Source organism: Loxodonta africana, chromosome 4 (assembly GCF_030014295.1).
Source record: "Loxodonta africana isolate mLoxAfr1 chromosome 4, mLoxAfr1.hap2, whole genome shotgun sequence".
Lineage (NCBI taxonomy): Eukaryota > Metazoa > Chordata > Mammalia > Proboscidea > Elephantidae > Loxodonta > Loxodonta africana.
The window spans coordinates 87,437,184-87,452,972 of NC_087345.1; the positions used below are offsets into that span (position 1 = coordinate 87,437,184).

General features: G+C 39.9%; 2 protein-coding genes across 5 annotated transcripts in view; one reads left to right on the plus strand and one right to left on the minus strand.

The window, feature by feature from the left end:
* The window catches only part of NCKAP1L (NCK associated protein 1 like), a 49,059-nt gene extending 36,107 nt beyond the window's left edge, over window positions 1–12,952 (minus strand). Inside the window, exons 1-5 of one of the 2 annotated variants that reach the window (XM_023557163.2) lie at window positions 12,844–12,952; window positions 11,501–11,611; window positions 10,566–10,655; window positions 1,527–1,583; window positions 936–1,078 (exon numbers count right to left, since the gene is read on the minus strand). In XM_023557163.2, the coding sequence (XP_023412931.2) occupies window positions 936–1,078; window positions 1,527–1,583; window positions 10,566–10,655; window positions 11,501–11,611; window positions 12,844–12,945 (503 nt within the window). In that variant the 5' untranslated portion in view covers window positions 12,946–12,952. Of the gene's footprint in view, window positions 1–935; window positions 1,079–1,526; window positions 1,584–10,565; window positions 10,659–11,500; window positions 11,612–12,843 lie in introns of both variants that reach the window. The other variant, XM_003405482.4, reaches the window with a different exon arrangement.
* Window positions 12,953–13,005: 53 nt separating this feature from the next.
* The window catches only part of GTSF1 (gametocyte specific factor 1), a 39,151-nt gene continuing 36,367 nt past the window's right edge, over window positions 13,006–15,789 (plus strand). For all 3 annotated transcript variants that reach the window (XM_064284105.1, XM_064284106.1, XM_010597324.3), the window contains exon 1: window positions 13,006–13,197. The gene's annotated coding sequence lies outside the window, so the exon portion shown is untranslated. The remainder of the gene's footprint in view (window positions 13,198–15,789) is intronic.

Sequence of the window (15,789 nt, forward strand, 5' to 3'; positions counted from 1 at the left end):
AAAACAGAGGAAAGAGGAGATACAGGTCTCCCTTAACCAATCTATAAAGTCACTGGGGGGGGGGGGGCAGGTGGAATTCCTCTCTAATCATGACATAAACTCTCATATTTGCATATAGGATAAAGATATGTGCACAGGCTGGTGTTCCCTACCACCTCCAAAGACATACATATTAAACTGTGAATTACATATACATACACAGGCCTGGGTGCACACTAAGCTATGGTTAGATAGAACCACACAGTATTGGGCAGATCCACAATATTTTCCTCCTTATAAGCACTCAAATTAGTGTTGGACACATGAAAAATTCTTGTTCATTAATCAGAAATTCAGTAATATGCCTGGACTCAAATCTGTATACAACCTAAAAAGACATAAAACAATCAAAGCTAATGGCTAAGGCATGTGCCTAGGGAAACCATAGGCATGCACAAAACAGTATGCCACGACCCACTCTGATCCCCCTGATCTTCGTTTTTTCAGCCCTGAAATACTTACATTTGCACTAATGGAGGGAAGCAGAATTACAGATAATCCAAAAGCCATTTGTATTTGGCTTCAAGTGTATTACCATACATTACTTACCTCTAATGGATTTATCTTATTAGTGCTATTCCTACCAATACTAAAAAGAATTTTCTTTGCTTTTGCAATAACCTGAAAAGCAGAGTGGAAGCCAGCTCAGGATTAAAAATTGATCAGAGGCAATGCAAACTGGATAACCCACTATAAGTATTGGAGAGGTAACTGTATGTAAAAACACACCTGTTGGTATGTGCATTTGTAAGTATTTTGTTTAGTTTTGCCTGGGTCATCATGTTCATTATAGGTTCTCATATGAGAATGGATGGCATCTATTTCCTTTGAAACCACTGACTGCCTGTCTCATAGCACCACGTACGAGACTTCATACAGTATACCCCTGGACTCACCTATGTCCATGCACCATCTCGTGGGCACAGTTGTACAAGCCCATGAGTATTCGTCGATCCTCAATCCGTGACAGAAGTAAAATAACTGAGGTGTAAGTCACAATCAAGTCCAGGTAACTTCGAGTGAAATCAAAGTTGAGATTCTACAAGGAAAATACACAGAAATCCAAGAGCAGCAGGGCCACTTAACCTGGATCTCCCTATTTCCCCAACCATTCTAAACAATGCTAAATAGACTCTGAATGGGTATATTTAGAAGTAGAAACTGACAGGATTGAAAATTTAGGAGGAGAAAATTATAACAAAAGTCAGGAGCTAAAAGTGAACTCACAATACAAGGAGGCTGGGAAATACGTAGCATTTGGGGGCTAAGTGGGTAAAGTAAGATTTTAATGTAATTTTATATTAAATAAATCACATTGCTAATTTGCTTAACATGTAAGTGCATTTTAATTTCATCACTTTTTACAAAAGAATTATAGTCCTGGGAATAAACAAATGAAAGAGCCATTCCTGCAGCCTCACGCTGTCCCAAGCTAGACCTAGCCTTCTTTGTAGCTCTTGGGTAAAAGAAAATGAAAAGGATCTTACAATATCGAAATGGCACTGGCAGGCATCAATAGTGTTGAGAAGTTCATATACGTGATCCTGGGAGTAGAATTGGAGATAAGAATGAATAAAGAATAAAGAGAAGGTGACATGTACTACTGGAATTTGAGGGGAAGGGTTCTCTCCCTGAGAAGTCCGAGCCACCAAGTAATAGAAGGGAGGCATTGTTAAATACAGAGATTTCTTCCTCAGTAAGGGTTCAGTGGGCTCATATCAGGCAAACCTGCCCAAATACCCATGTTTCCACAGGCACAAGTCACTACTATATTACAAACACTATCCTTGAGCTTACCATCCCTGAGACTCCTTCCCCAACAAAGAAGTTAAAAACAGAAACAAAAAACAGGTCATCTGACAGGCTGTTTGGAAAATGTCGAAAATCAAACCCATTTTTATCGATGAATCCCATAGTAAGTCTGTTCTTGGATTGCATCTCCTGTTCTGGGGCATCAACTACATTAAAAAATGAATACTACTCAACTATCTGTGTTTGTATTTACTGACCAACTAAACCAAAAAGCCCACTGCCCTCAAGCTGATTGTGACTCATGGAGACCCTATGGGACAGAAGGGCCCCACAGGGTTTCCAAAGCTGTAATCTTTATGGAAACAGGCTGCCACAGCTTTCTTCCGCAGAGTGGCTGGTGGGTTCCAACAGCCGACCTTTTGGTTAACAGCCGAGCACTTTAACCACTGTGTCACCAGGGCTTCTTACTGAACAACTACTGTATGTTAAACACTTACTGGATAATTTTCATATACTTCATTTAGCCTTTATTTCAGTGTGATAGGGATTCTTTTTATAAACAATTTTACATAAATAAAATCATATAAAATATACAGTTTTATTGTGGACACTTCCCTTCTCCCACATCAGCACCCACCCTCCATCATGTCCCACCTTCCCTCCCCTGGTAAACCAGTTAACAATTTGGTATGTCCTTTTTTATTTTTCTCCCTATTTATATAATTTATTCCAATAGAAAGGAAAAAAAAGTTTTTCTTGGTCATCATTTATGTTAATAAATATTAAGATAATATTACACCCTTCTTGACATTTTGCTTTTCTCACTCAATGGTACTTGCTGAAAGTCCTCAAAGTTATCTGGTAGAGCACTAGTGCATTCTTTATAATGGCTGCATAATAGTCCATGATCTGTCATACCACTAATAAACTGAAGGAGGGTCAGGTCAGAGAGAACTAATCTTCAAACTGAGAGCAGTGGTTACCGGGGGCTTCACAGAAAGGGAGATGAGGAGTTATTGCTTAGAAGACACCGAGTTTCTGTTTGGGGTAATGAAACATTTTTGGAAATGGATAGTGGTGATGGTTGCACAACACAGTAAATCTGAATGGGAAAACAAATTGTGGCATATTAAACACCCATGTTGATTGCAGCATTGTTCACATCAGCAAAAAGATAGAAACAACCTAGATGTCCATCCACAGATGAATGGATAAACAAACTATGGTACATACACAGACTACTACACAAGGATAAAGAACAACGATGAATCTGTGCAGCATCTTACAACATGGATGAATCTGGAGGGCATTATGCTGAGTGAAATAAGTCAATCACAAAAGACCACTACTATAAAAACTCATGAAAAGGTTTACACACAAAAAGAAACAACCTTTGATGGTATGAGGGAGGGGAAGAGTGGGAAGGGAAAAACACTAAATAGACAATAGGTAAGTGATAACTTTGGTGAAGGGAAGACAGTACACAATACTGGGGAAGCCAGCACAACTTGTCCAAGACAAGGTCATGGAAGCTCCACAGACACATCCAAACTCCTTGAGGAACCGAATTGCTGGGCTGAGGGCTGTGGGACCATGGTCTTGAAGAACATCTAGCTCAATTGGCATAACATAGTTTATAAAGAAAATGTTCTACATTCTACTTCGGTGAGTAGCATCTGGGGTCTTAAAAGCTTGTGAGAGCCATCTAAGATACTCCACTGGTCTCACCCTATCTGGAGCAAGGAAGAAGGAAGGAAACCAAAGACACAAGTGAAAGATTAGTCCAAATGACTAATGGACCACAACTACCACAGCCTCTTACCAGACTGAGTCCAGCACAACTAGGTCATGCCTGGCTACGACCACCAACTACTCTGACAGGGATTAAAATAGAGGGATCCAGACAGAGCTGGAGAAAAATACATAGCAAAATTCTAACACAAAAAAAAAGACCACACTTATTGGCCTGATAGAGTCTGGAGAAACCCCGAGAGTATGGCCCCTGGACACCCTTTCAGGTCAGTAATGAAGTCACTCCTAAGGTTCACCCTTCAGCCAAAGATTATACAGGCCCATAAAACAAAATGAGACTAAAGGGGCACACCAGCCCAGGGGCAAGAACTAGAATGCAGGAGGAAAGCTGATAATAGGGAACCCAAGGTTGAGAAGGGACAGTGTTGACATGTTGTGGGGTCGGTAACCAATGTCACAAAACAGTATGTATACTAATTGCTTAATGAGAAGCTAGTTTGTTCCGTAAACCTTCATCTAAAGCACAATAATAAAAAAAATTTTTTTAATTGTGGCATATTTATGGACTAAACCAAAAGCAAAGCAGTTTCCTGAATAAACTGAAAGCTTCGAAGGCCAGCATAGCAGGGGCAGGGGTCTGGGGACCATGGTTTCAGGGGACATCTAAGTCAATTGGCATAATAAAATCTATTAAGAAAACATTCTGCATCCCACTTTGAAGAGTGGCGTCTGGGGTCTTAAACGCTAGCAAGCGGCCATCTAAGATGCATCAATTGGTCTCAACCCACCTGGATCAAAGGAGAATAAAGAACACCAAGGACACAAGACAATTACGAGCCCAAGAGACAGAAAGGGCCATATGAGCCAGAGACTACATCATCCTGAGACCAGAAGAACTAGATGGTGCCCAGCTACAACGGATGACTGCCCTGACAGGGAACACAACAGAGAACCCCTGAGGGAGCAGGAGACCAGTGGGATGCAGACGCCAAATTCTCATAAAAAGACCAGACTTAATGGTCTGACTGAGACTAGAAGGATCCCAGTGGCCATGGCCCCCAGACCTTCTGTTGGCCCAGGACAGGAACCATTCCTGAAGCCAACTCTTCAGACATGGATTGGACTGGACAATGGGTTGGAGAGGGATGCTGGTGAGGAATGAGCTTCCTGGATCAGGTGGACACTTGAGACTGTGTTGGCATCTCTTGCCTGGAGGGGAGATGAGAGGTTGGAGGGGGTTAGAAGCTGGCGAAATGGACACAAAAAGAGAGAGTGGAAGGAGAGAGCGGGCTGTCTCATTAGTGGGAGAGTAATTGGGAGTGTGTAGCAAAGTGTATATGGGTTTTTGTGTGAGAGACTGACTTGATTTGTAAACTTTCACTTAGAGCACAATAAAAATTATTTTTAAAAGTTATTTTAAAAATTGTGGCATATTTATATAATTGAAGAGTACTCAGCAAAAATAAGGAATAAACTTCTGCTACATGCAACAACATAGGTAAATCTCAAAAACATTACACTGAGTAAAAGAAAAAAAAGAAGTCAGACACAAAACAGTACATGCTGCTAGCAAAAAGATGAAAACAACCTAAATGCCCATCAACAGATGAATGGATAAACAAATTATGGTACGTACACCCAAGGGAATACTATACAACAATAAAGAACAATAATGAATCTGTGAAACATCTCACAACATGGATGAACCTGGAGGCATTATGCTGTATGAAATAAGTCAGTCACAAAATGACAAATATTGTATGAGACCACTATTGTAAGAACTTAAGAAAAGGTTTAAACACAGAAAAAAGCATTATTTGATGGTTACAAGGGCGGGGCGGGAGAAAGAGGGGAAATCACTAACTAGATAGTAAACAAGGGTCAACTTTGGTGACGGGAAGGACAACACAGAATACAGGGAAAGTAGCACAAATGGACCAAAGCAAAAGCAAAGAAGTTTCCTAGACACACCCAAACACTTTGAAGGAAAGAACAGCTGGGACTGGGGCCTGGGGACTGTAATTTCAGGGGACATCTAGATCAATTGGCATAACATAGCTTATAAAGAAAATGTTCTACATCCCACTTTGGTGAGCAGCTTTCAAGCGGCCATCTAAGATACATCTATTGGTCCCACCCCACTTGCAGCAAGGAAGAATGAAGAAAACCAAAGACACAAGGAAAATACTAGCCCAAAGGACTAAAGGACCAAATGAACCAGAGACTCCACCAGCCTGAGACCAGAGCTAGATGGTTCTTAGCTACCAGCAATGACCGCCCTGATAGGGAACACAACAGAGAGTCCCAGACAGAGTAGGAGAAAAATGTAGAACAGAATTCATATTGACATAAAAAGACCAGACTTAGTGGTCTGACAGAGCCTTGAGGAAGCCCCAAAACTATGGCCTGGGTGCTCTGTTAACCCAGAACTGAAACCATTCCTGAAGCCCACTCTTCAGACAAAGATTACACAGGACTATAAAACAAAAAACAATACATGTGAGGAATGTGCTTCTTAATTCATTCAGATACAGGAGATCAAATAAGCAGCTCCTGTCCAAAAGCAGGATAAGAAGGCCGGAAGGGACAGGAATGGTTCAAATGGGCACAGGGAACCCAGGGTGGAAAGGTAGAGTGTGCTGTCACGTTGTGGGGATTGCAACCAATGTCATAAAACAATACATGTACAAATTCTTGAATGAGAAATTAACTTGAGCCATAAACTTTCACCTTAAACACAATAAAAATAAAAAAGAGTACCTGCTGCATAGATTCCATTTATATGGACCTCTATAAAAGAAATATCTACTCTACAGTAACAGAAAGCAGATCAGTGGTCGCCTGGAGCCAGAAGTGGGGGTACAGATTCACTGGGAACAGACACAGGGGAACCTTTGAGGTGATAGAAATTTCCTATATCTTGATTGTGGTGGTGGTAACATGAGTGTATACATTTGTCAAAATTTCTTAAATTGTATGCTTAAAAAGTGGGTGGGTGGGGGGATGTTTCCAAGTTATCTTTCCAAAAAGGCTTTATCTAAACTTACAGATGGGGAAACTGAGACTAAGAGCAGTTAAGAAACTTGTTCAAGATCCCAGAGCTAGTAACCCAGAACCCATGATCTTCTCTCTATTCTACACGACCTCTAGACCTCTGTCTAGGTCTATGTTGTCTCACTCACTAAAGGAGCCTTTCTACAACTCTTGCCTATAACACAATTCCTAAAAAAATAACTTTCAGCCAGTTACATAACCACTGTCACTATGCAGGTCTTATACTCTAAAGACATGAATAAGAGAGGAACAGAATTAACTACCGTGAGACCCAGCAATTCCACTCCTAGGTATAAACCCAAAAGACTTGAAAGCAGAGACTCAAAAAGAGACTTGTACACCAACGTTCATTGCAGCACTATTCACAATAGCCAAAAGGTGGAAACAACCTAAAGGCCTATCAACAGATGAATGGATAAACAAAATGTGGTACATATATACAATGGAATACTACTCAGTCAGTAGGAGAAATGAAGTCTTGCTACATGCTTCATGTACGGATGGCACTTGAAGACATTATGCTGAGCAAAATAAACCCATCACAGAAAGACAAATATTGTACGACCTCACTTTTATAAAAAGATAAGAAAAGGCAGATATATAGAGACAAAAGTTTATTGGTGGCTACCAGGGGCAGGAAGCGGAAAAGGTGGATTAACAGTGATGGAAAAATTACATTGACTAAGGGTAGGGTTGCACAGCCCATTACTGTAAGTGCTGTCAATACGTTGTACACCTGAAAAAAGTTGAATTGGCAAAAATTCTGTGACAGATATATTTAAAACAAAGACAATAAAAAAAAAAAAAAAAAAGATGGCTGTTGAGGCTGCTTAAGTACAACCAAACACTTCACAGGAGTTCAGTCCTTGGTTTGAAGGCTTAGGATCATGGTTTCATGGGACATCCCAGTTAATTGGCCTACTAATGTGCTTAGTGCTTCTGTTCTACCTCCTAGTTTGTTTTGTAGTGCTTGGGGTCTTAAAAGCTTGCAAGCAGCCATCCAAGGCACAACAATTGGTCTCTATGCACCTAAAGCCACAGAGGAAGAGGAAGAGTCAGGAATAGGAGGAGGATATGGAATGTGTGGCTAATTGCCTCCATGAACAACTGCCTCTTTTGTCGTGAGACCAGAAGAACTGAATGGTGCCCAGCTACCATTACTGAATATTTTGATCAAAGATTCCATAGACTAATCCTGATCAAAAAGGGGGAAATACATAAAGAATTTCAAATTCTCATGGACTCTAGACTTTCAGGAGCCATGGAGGATAAATGAATCCCTGAAACTATTGCCCTGAGATAATCTTTGAATCTTAAACCAAAAATATCTCCTGAAGTCATCTTAAAACCAAACAGTAAGTTAGCTTAACTGGTGAAAAAAAGTCCTGCCTTGGGCATCATGCTCTTTTAAGGACTAGATTTAAAAAAAATTTTTTTTATATGGAATCAAATTGAAAACAGCATCTTGAAAGACTGGATGGGAAACTTAGAGGCACTGAGTTTGGGTTAATGAGGGAAGAACAACTCCGAAAAGAGGGTAAGAATGGTTGCGCAACTCAAGGAATGTAATCAATGTCACTGAATTGTACATGTAGAAACGATTGAACTGGTGTATGTTTTGTTGTATATATTCTCAACAACTTGCCTGGCAGACTACAGGGTCAGCGGAAAAGAGGAAGACCCTCAACGAGGTGGACTGACACAGTGGCTGCAACAATGAGCTCAAGCATAACAATTATAAGGATGGCGCAGGACCAGGCAGTGTTTTGTTCTGTTGTGCATAGGGTCGCTATGAGTCAGAACCGACTCGACGGCACCTAACAACAACGACAACAATAAAATAAATAAACTTTAGGGGAAAAAAGAAGAAAGGAACAGAATTAACATTTGTTGGACTATTACTTTATTATATGCTAAACACTATGCTAGAAGCTCTCCACACATAATCTCATTTAATCCTCACCAATACCCCATGTATTAAATTTTATTTCCCCATTTTCTAGATAAGGAAACTAGGATTTTAAAAGTCTTTGCCTAAAGTCACACAACTTAGAAGTGGTAAAGCTGAGGTTTGAAATCAGATCTGTCTGATTCAAAGCCCACCTACTTTACACCATACCTCAGTATGCCTATTTCCTTTCCTGTGCTAAATAAACCATATCAAACACTTTGGGGTCAGAACTTTACCACCACAGCAACCATCCAGATGCCCTAAAAATCTCCTTTGGACTACAACTTTCCCTAGTAAGAGGCTTTTTAAATATGCTTCCAGTATTCTTTCCATTGCCTTCACCAGTGTCTACCTTCTTCCTCACCATGACTCTCAATTTCAAGGTTAATACCTTCTGACCTGACCCTTCTTCAGACCTTACAGTCGTCCATGTCCCCACTTCTTTCTTCATTGTGTGACCTGATGAATGTCCTCGATTAGCTCCCTAGGGTAGGCACAGGGCACCTAGGGCAGGGCCGTAGACCCTTGTTCCTATCATCTGAAGAAATACTCTAACAGCATCACAAATGTGAATTGCTCAGAGGCAATGAGGGCTAAATTTTACATTATCTCTTGAACACGTTCATTGTAGAAAAAATAAAAAATATAGTTAAGCATAATTTTAATTAGTTTTTAAAACCACTCATTACTCCACCAATTCTTAATATGAGTGTTTATCTATGTAAATAAACATTTTAGTGACATTTTATTTCTTAAACTGTATTGTAATTTGCTTTTACACTAAGCAATATGTAAAGAATACTTTTTTATGCCAATTAAGATAAATATAATTATCTTTAACAGCTGCATAATATTCATTTACAGATGTATACTTGAAACTTTTAACTAAGCCTCTATTATTGGATGTATTGATTATTATCAATAATAATTGCATTATCAAAAATAATGCAACAGAGTACATTCTTATACATATATATTTGAACTCCTACCTAATTATTTTCTTAAGATAAATTTCTAGAGGAAGAATTGCTACATTAAAAAGTATACATTTTTAAGACTTTGGAAATACATTATCAATTTGCCCTTCATAAACATTGTATTATATAATTTTAGCATACAAGCTTTTTTATAGTTACAGAAATAGTACGTGCTCATTATCAAAAACTCAAAATATCACTTACATAGCATTCCTACCAAAAAACTGTTAACAATCAGACTAATCCAAATTGAGAGATATTCTGAAAAATAATTAGTCCAAACTCTTCAAATAGGTCAGTGTCATGAAGGACAAAAGCTGGTGAACTAGAAGAAAGACTATAAAGCTTTATGAAAACTAGATTCAGTGTGTGATTGTTGGCTAAGTGGAGAAGCGTGAGTATGAGCTGCATACTAACAGATAATACTGTGGCAATTTTAACACTTCCTGAGTACAATAATGGCATTAGGGTTATTTAAAAAACGTGTTCTTATTCTTAGGCGATGCATACTGAAGTATTCTGGGGTGGGGGAGAAATGATGTCTACAACTAACTCTCAAATATTTCGTGGGGAAAAAAAATAGGAAGAGAGAAAAAATTGTGGTAAAAACTAACACATAGTAAACCCAGGTGAAGAGTAGAACAATATTCATTGCACTACTCTTGCAAGGTTGGAAATAAAACATTGCGAAAAAAAATTTAAAGTTTTTAATAATTGAAACACTACAAAAATATATATCATAGTAAGTTGAAACCGATCAAAATCTACTCCCAAAGATCATTATTTTAACAGTTTATTGTCTAATATTCCAAATCTTTCTTATGTATATATACTTTTTAAACAAAAATATGATTGTATCACATGCAACTCTAACTTGTTTTCATTTAACCATACAATTTAGATTATCTTTCTGTATCACTACATCTCTTTTATTTTTTTCAAGTAACTGTACTAAGCAATGTAAACGAACATCTACTAAAGAAAGAATAGTCTCTGAAGGATGATGCCTATACTGGAGACCTGCGCTAGAGAGAGCTCACCCGAAATTCCATGACGTCCACAAATGACTGGTAGTAGTTCGTGAGGAATCTAATTATCTCAGTTTTTTCCCGATGTACTAGTCCTAAGTGCTGCTGCAAAAAACAAGAAGCAAAACAAGAATATAATAATTGTAGCAAGGTGTATATAAGTTTTTATGTGAGAGACTGACTTGATTTGTAAACTTTCACTTAAAGCACAATAAAAATTATTAAAAAAAAAAGAATACAATTGATCAAAATAACCCAAGAAAAATATGGGTTATTCTTATATATTCTTCAAGAGGGTTAGAATACACTGACACAGAACGTTGGAAAATCCTCAACTCCCTGAAGGTCTTTAAACTAAGGAGATTCTCTGTCTAGCTAGTACGGTCGTATGTCATCCTGACTAGATACAGAAGGCTAAATAAGAAGGGATTACCGATTCCCTTTCATCTTAAAGGGGTTACAAGTTATATCAAAATCAAAAGAAACAGAATAAGAAGATGCTACAGGTAGGGTGGGTGAGAAATCTAGAACCAACATTTAATAAGGGAGAAGATATAAGTGATATCTCACTTGATGAATAATTCCGAGACAAGTGGCAAAGAAACACTGTGTGGGAACCAGGAACAATAACGAACTCTACTGAGTTGATAGAGCTATCTTCCTCTACAAGTATAATTAGCGCTCTCATAAGTCTTCCAATGGAGAAAGGGGCAATGCTCCAGCTAACCCTGGAAGAATCCCACCTTATCTCTCAGAATTCTCAAAACTACAACAACCTGAAGTCCTGTGGCTGAGGTTCAGAAAAACTAAAAGGCTGCTCTAAAAAAAAAAAAAAAAAAGGCTGCTCTACCCCCTGCCTAATTCAATGAGAGACAGTCAAAAGAGGAGAGTTTGAGACATCCAAGGATAGAGTTACTTTAGAGAGAGAAGAGACACTGAGTGCTTACCGTGCTGTTTCGGACATCTATGTTGGGAAATTTCTTGTTGATGTACTTGAGAGATGATTCCATAGACTTTTCCACTAAGAAAGGTGGCTTGGATTTGGGATCTGAACAAGTCTGCACAGACAAACCACACTATATTTCAACCCCTTCTCCCGTCCCTCAGAAACATAACTCTTCCTGCATCATTCATTCTCACAACCTCTCTTAGGAAAAAGGAATCTGGAAATTAATTATAGAATCATGATAATACATCAGGAACAAGTTACAGAATATTAAGTCAACTCTCATAAGAGCTAAGTGACAACCTGGCATCTTGTCTTGCTGGGTAAAGCTTAATGTCTGCTTGGTTCCAGCACAAAGAGGAAGCTCTCTCCCCACCCTCAACTGAAGCCGGAAGGAGCAACTGCTCAGAAGTTAGACTTTATGGGTAACTCAGTGTCACGATTATATCCTTTATGTAAGTATTTCATCCCAAAGGGCATTTACAGGAGGCGTTGGGAACAGAGAAACCACGTTCCTGGCGATTTGTTTTATTACAAAATGTACAAAATCTCTTCCCTCAAGTCTATTTTCTCTCTCACGAATTCCCCCACTTCCATCCCTGTATTTACCTCTTCCCTCTCCTATGGCTAGCCCAGCCCCAACCCACCTCTTGCCACCAGCTCCCCCCAGTTTCACAGTTCCTATCCTAAACATGGAGCCCTGGTGGCCAGTAGTTAAGTGCTCCGCTGCTAACAAAAAGGTCAGCAGTTCAAATCCACCAGCTTCTCCTTGGTGAACCCTATGGGGCAGTTCTACTCTGTCTTATAGGGTCATTGTGAGTCGGAATTGACTCAAAGGCAGCGGGTTTGATTTTTTTGGGTTTTTTTTTTGTTTATCTTAAACACACACACACCCAACCACAGCCCTTGCCCAGCATCCCCAGCCCCTATAGTAGTATGAATTGTCCCAGATTCTAAACACCTCAGAAAGTTCCTACCCCTTTTATCTTTTTTTTAGGGAAGTACCTCCACGGATGAGTTTCTGTCAGAAAACCCAACTTTAGATACCCTCAGATTGTTCAGGGTCGGCATTAAATAATAAGACCTGGAATCCAAGTAACTCAGAACACATTTATTATCCACACCCTTACCACTTACCCCAGCAAAAACCAGATGCTCCCATTGGGTAAGAATAATACCTAGAACGAGGAAGCTCTGAAAAGAACCTCCCCTTCTGCCTCCCAGCACTGCCTGGCCTCTATAATCCAAGAGGGGCCAAACACCAGTTAAACCAGTAGGAGAGAGGACAGTCTAACTGCTGGACCTGCTGGAATAATTGGTACTAGCCCAGTTGCTTATGCTTACCTTCTTGATGTTATACATACGGATGAGAACCCCCTGACCTCGATCATTCAGAATAGTGAGCTTCTCTGCCAATTTATGCTGGTAGGCAGGGGTCAAAGACATGATGGCCACCAAGAGAGAGGAGGATCCGGACAGCAACGCCTGATTTCCCCCAGACACTTTCAGCTTGGGCGTTGACACCCTCAGGGCGGAGGGACCTAGGCTGGTTGGTGCTTTGGTCTTCCTGTTGCCTCTGCAATTGGCTCGTGGGTGAAAGCAGTCATTACAGCTCACAGGCCCTCAGAGCCTCCTTGTTCTTCCTCTCTGCACACTCAGCAGGCGGAACTTCCTCTTTGTGACCGTGCAGCATTTTTGGTAAGGACTGGGAAGCTGGGGGGTGGGGGAAGAGGGCAGTAATTCACAGTCTTCACAGCCTGGCCCCAACCTATTTGGCATTACACCTCCACGACTGTCCTATGTAAAACTTTACACCAGACACAAGTACCCACCACCCCATCTCCATACACCTTTATACTTTCCTTCTTTTAAACCCTCATCAAGAATGCTCATATTATTCTCTTTTAAATCTTTGTTCTATCCATTTTTTTAGGGCACAGGTTAAATCCCATCTCCTCCTAACTACTCTGTTCAATGTCATACATTTTATACATGACATTATATTGGGTTTTATTTTTAAGTATATATCTTATCTCTCCCAACTATAACATAACCTCTTTAATGACAGAATTGTAGCTAATACTTCTTTATATTCTTCACAATGTTCTAATACAGTGATTCTCAAAGTGTGATCCAGCAGCATCAGTATCACCTAGGAACTTGATAGACAGGCAAGTTCTTGGGCCCTACCTCAGATCTATTAAATCCCAAAACTCTGGGATGGGATCCAGGAAACTGTGGTTTAACAGGTCCTCTCAGTGATTCCAGTGCACCCTCAGGTTTGAGAACCACTGCTCAAATACAATGGTTCTTAAGGGTGCTTAAGAAACTGAGATCAACCCTATTCCCAAAAAGTCAAAATCAGTAGGTCCGTGGTGGGGCTCAGAAGTGTCCTAGGTACAAGTGTTCAATGGCACACATTTTGAGAAACAATGATCTAGAACAATATCTCTTGGACACAATAGCAACTCACTCAATAAACATGCTGGTTTATTTGTTGAATCATTTAAGACAAAATTGGGAAATAGGCCTTATGAAGAAGAACCAAATTAACTAAGACTAACAAGGAGAAATTAATAGTAGCCCTTAAATCTTGGAAGCCTGAATTAATTCTAGCACTGAAGTATTCTTGCCATCCCAACGAGGCCTTAAGAAAACCTTCAACTCATTTTTCAGCTTCATTCGAGGTCAAAAGCAGAGGGTCCTAGGGAAAAAAATACTAAATCAGACAGAATTGTTTTCACATCCACCTCCTTTTCAATCCCTTTTTCCTCTGCTTTTCAACCTTTCCCATTTTCCATACCCAGGGCTCTCACACTGCCCCAATAAACCCGGGGGGGGGGGGCGGGGTGGGTATTAGCATTAGTATTTAAAGAACATGTTTGTCCCAAGAGAATGCATTTTTTAAAGAAACAGGAAAATGGCAATGCTTAACACATGAAATTTCAAATATCTCCTAGTTTCATAGCCTGCTGTAATACAAGTACCACAAGTGGGTGGCTTTAAAGAACAAAAACTTATTTTCTCACAACTTAAGAGGCTAGAAATCCAAATTCAGGGTACCAGATATAGGGGGAGGCTCTCTCTCTCTCTCTGTCAGGTCTGCGGGAAGATCCTTGTCTCAGCTTCTGAAGCCCTGGTGTTCTTTGATTCATTGGCAATCTTCTCACGACATGGCGTCTATCTTCTTCCCTTTGTGCTTGCTTGTCTCTGTGTCTATGCTGCTCCTTATAACTCAGAAGAGATTAGGTTTAGAACACACCCTATAGTGATACAGCCTCACTAGCATAATAAAGCCTTATTTTCAGACAGGATTACATCCACAGGTATATGGGTTAGGATTCTAACACATATTTTGAGGGGACAGGATTCAATCCACAATAATCTCTAAGAGAAACTTTGCGTTTTAAGAAAATAGAATCTGCCTTTCGGCTTATTTACTGGACTGTATCCCTAGATAGCTGTGGGCCTGTCATAATGTACTATTGGCCCCAAATATCTGAATCACTTGCTGTATCAAACAAACCCAGTTTCTACCAAGGAGATCTGTGGGGTTTCTACTGGTCTTTCACTTTAATAGGAGAGAATAAAGAGCAGGTAGGAAAAAACCAACACCTAGAAAACTGAGCAGCAGCACAGCCCCAGCCTTCTTACAGGTTAGTATAGTTCTATTGGATTGGATCTTTCTCACTTGATTTCTATCCTTATCCTGAAAATTTTGTTGAAGACTATGCCAAGCCAATCTTGTTTTCTGCTGTCCTCTTATATGTTCTCTCCAGCCTAAACCTGTTGTCAATTCTGACTCATAGCGACCTTATAGGACAGAGTAGAACTGCCCCTTATGGTTTCCGGGGAGCACCTGGTGGATTCGAACTGCCAACCTTTTGGTTAGCAGCCGTAGCTCTCAATCGCTATGCCACCAAGGTTTCCAAACCTCTCCAACCTAGTGGGGACCATATTCTCAGTCTACTGTGATAAATACACTATGTTTATTTCTGACTTCACTTCTGTATGCTTTTCTTCTTGCTGATCTAAATCCTGCCATTCTTCAGCACCTAGCTCAATAGTCCCAATACCAGCCCTTGCTGAACTCGTACAGCCCTTGGTCTGTACCACACAGTTATAATTTAAATTAGGTTCTACATTTAATTGCCCGTTTCACATTATACTGCTTCTCCAGCTAGACCGTAAGACTGCTGGAGCCTGGAAACACTTATTCCCCTATGTTTGGTTTATGAGAAAAGCCAATATCTCTTGGCATCAAAAAGAAACAATTGAAAAAAAAAAAAT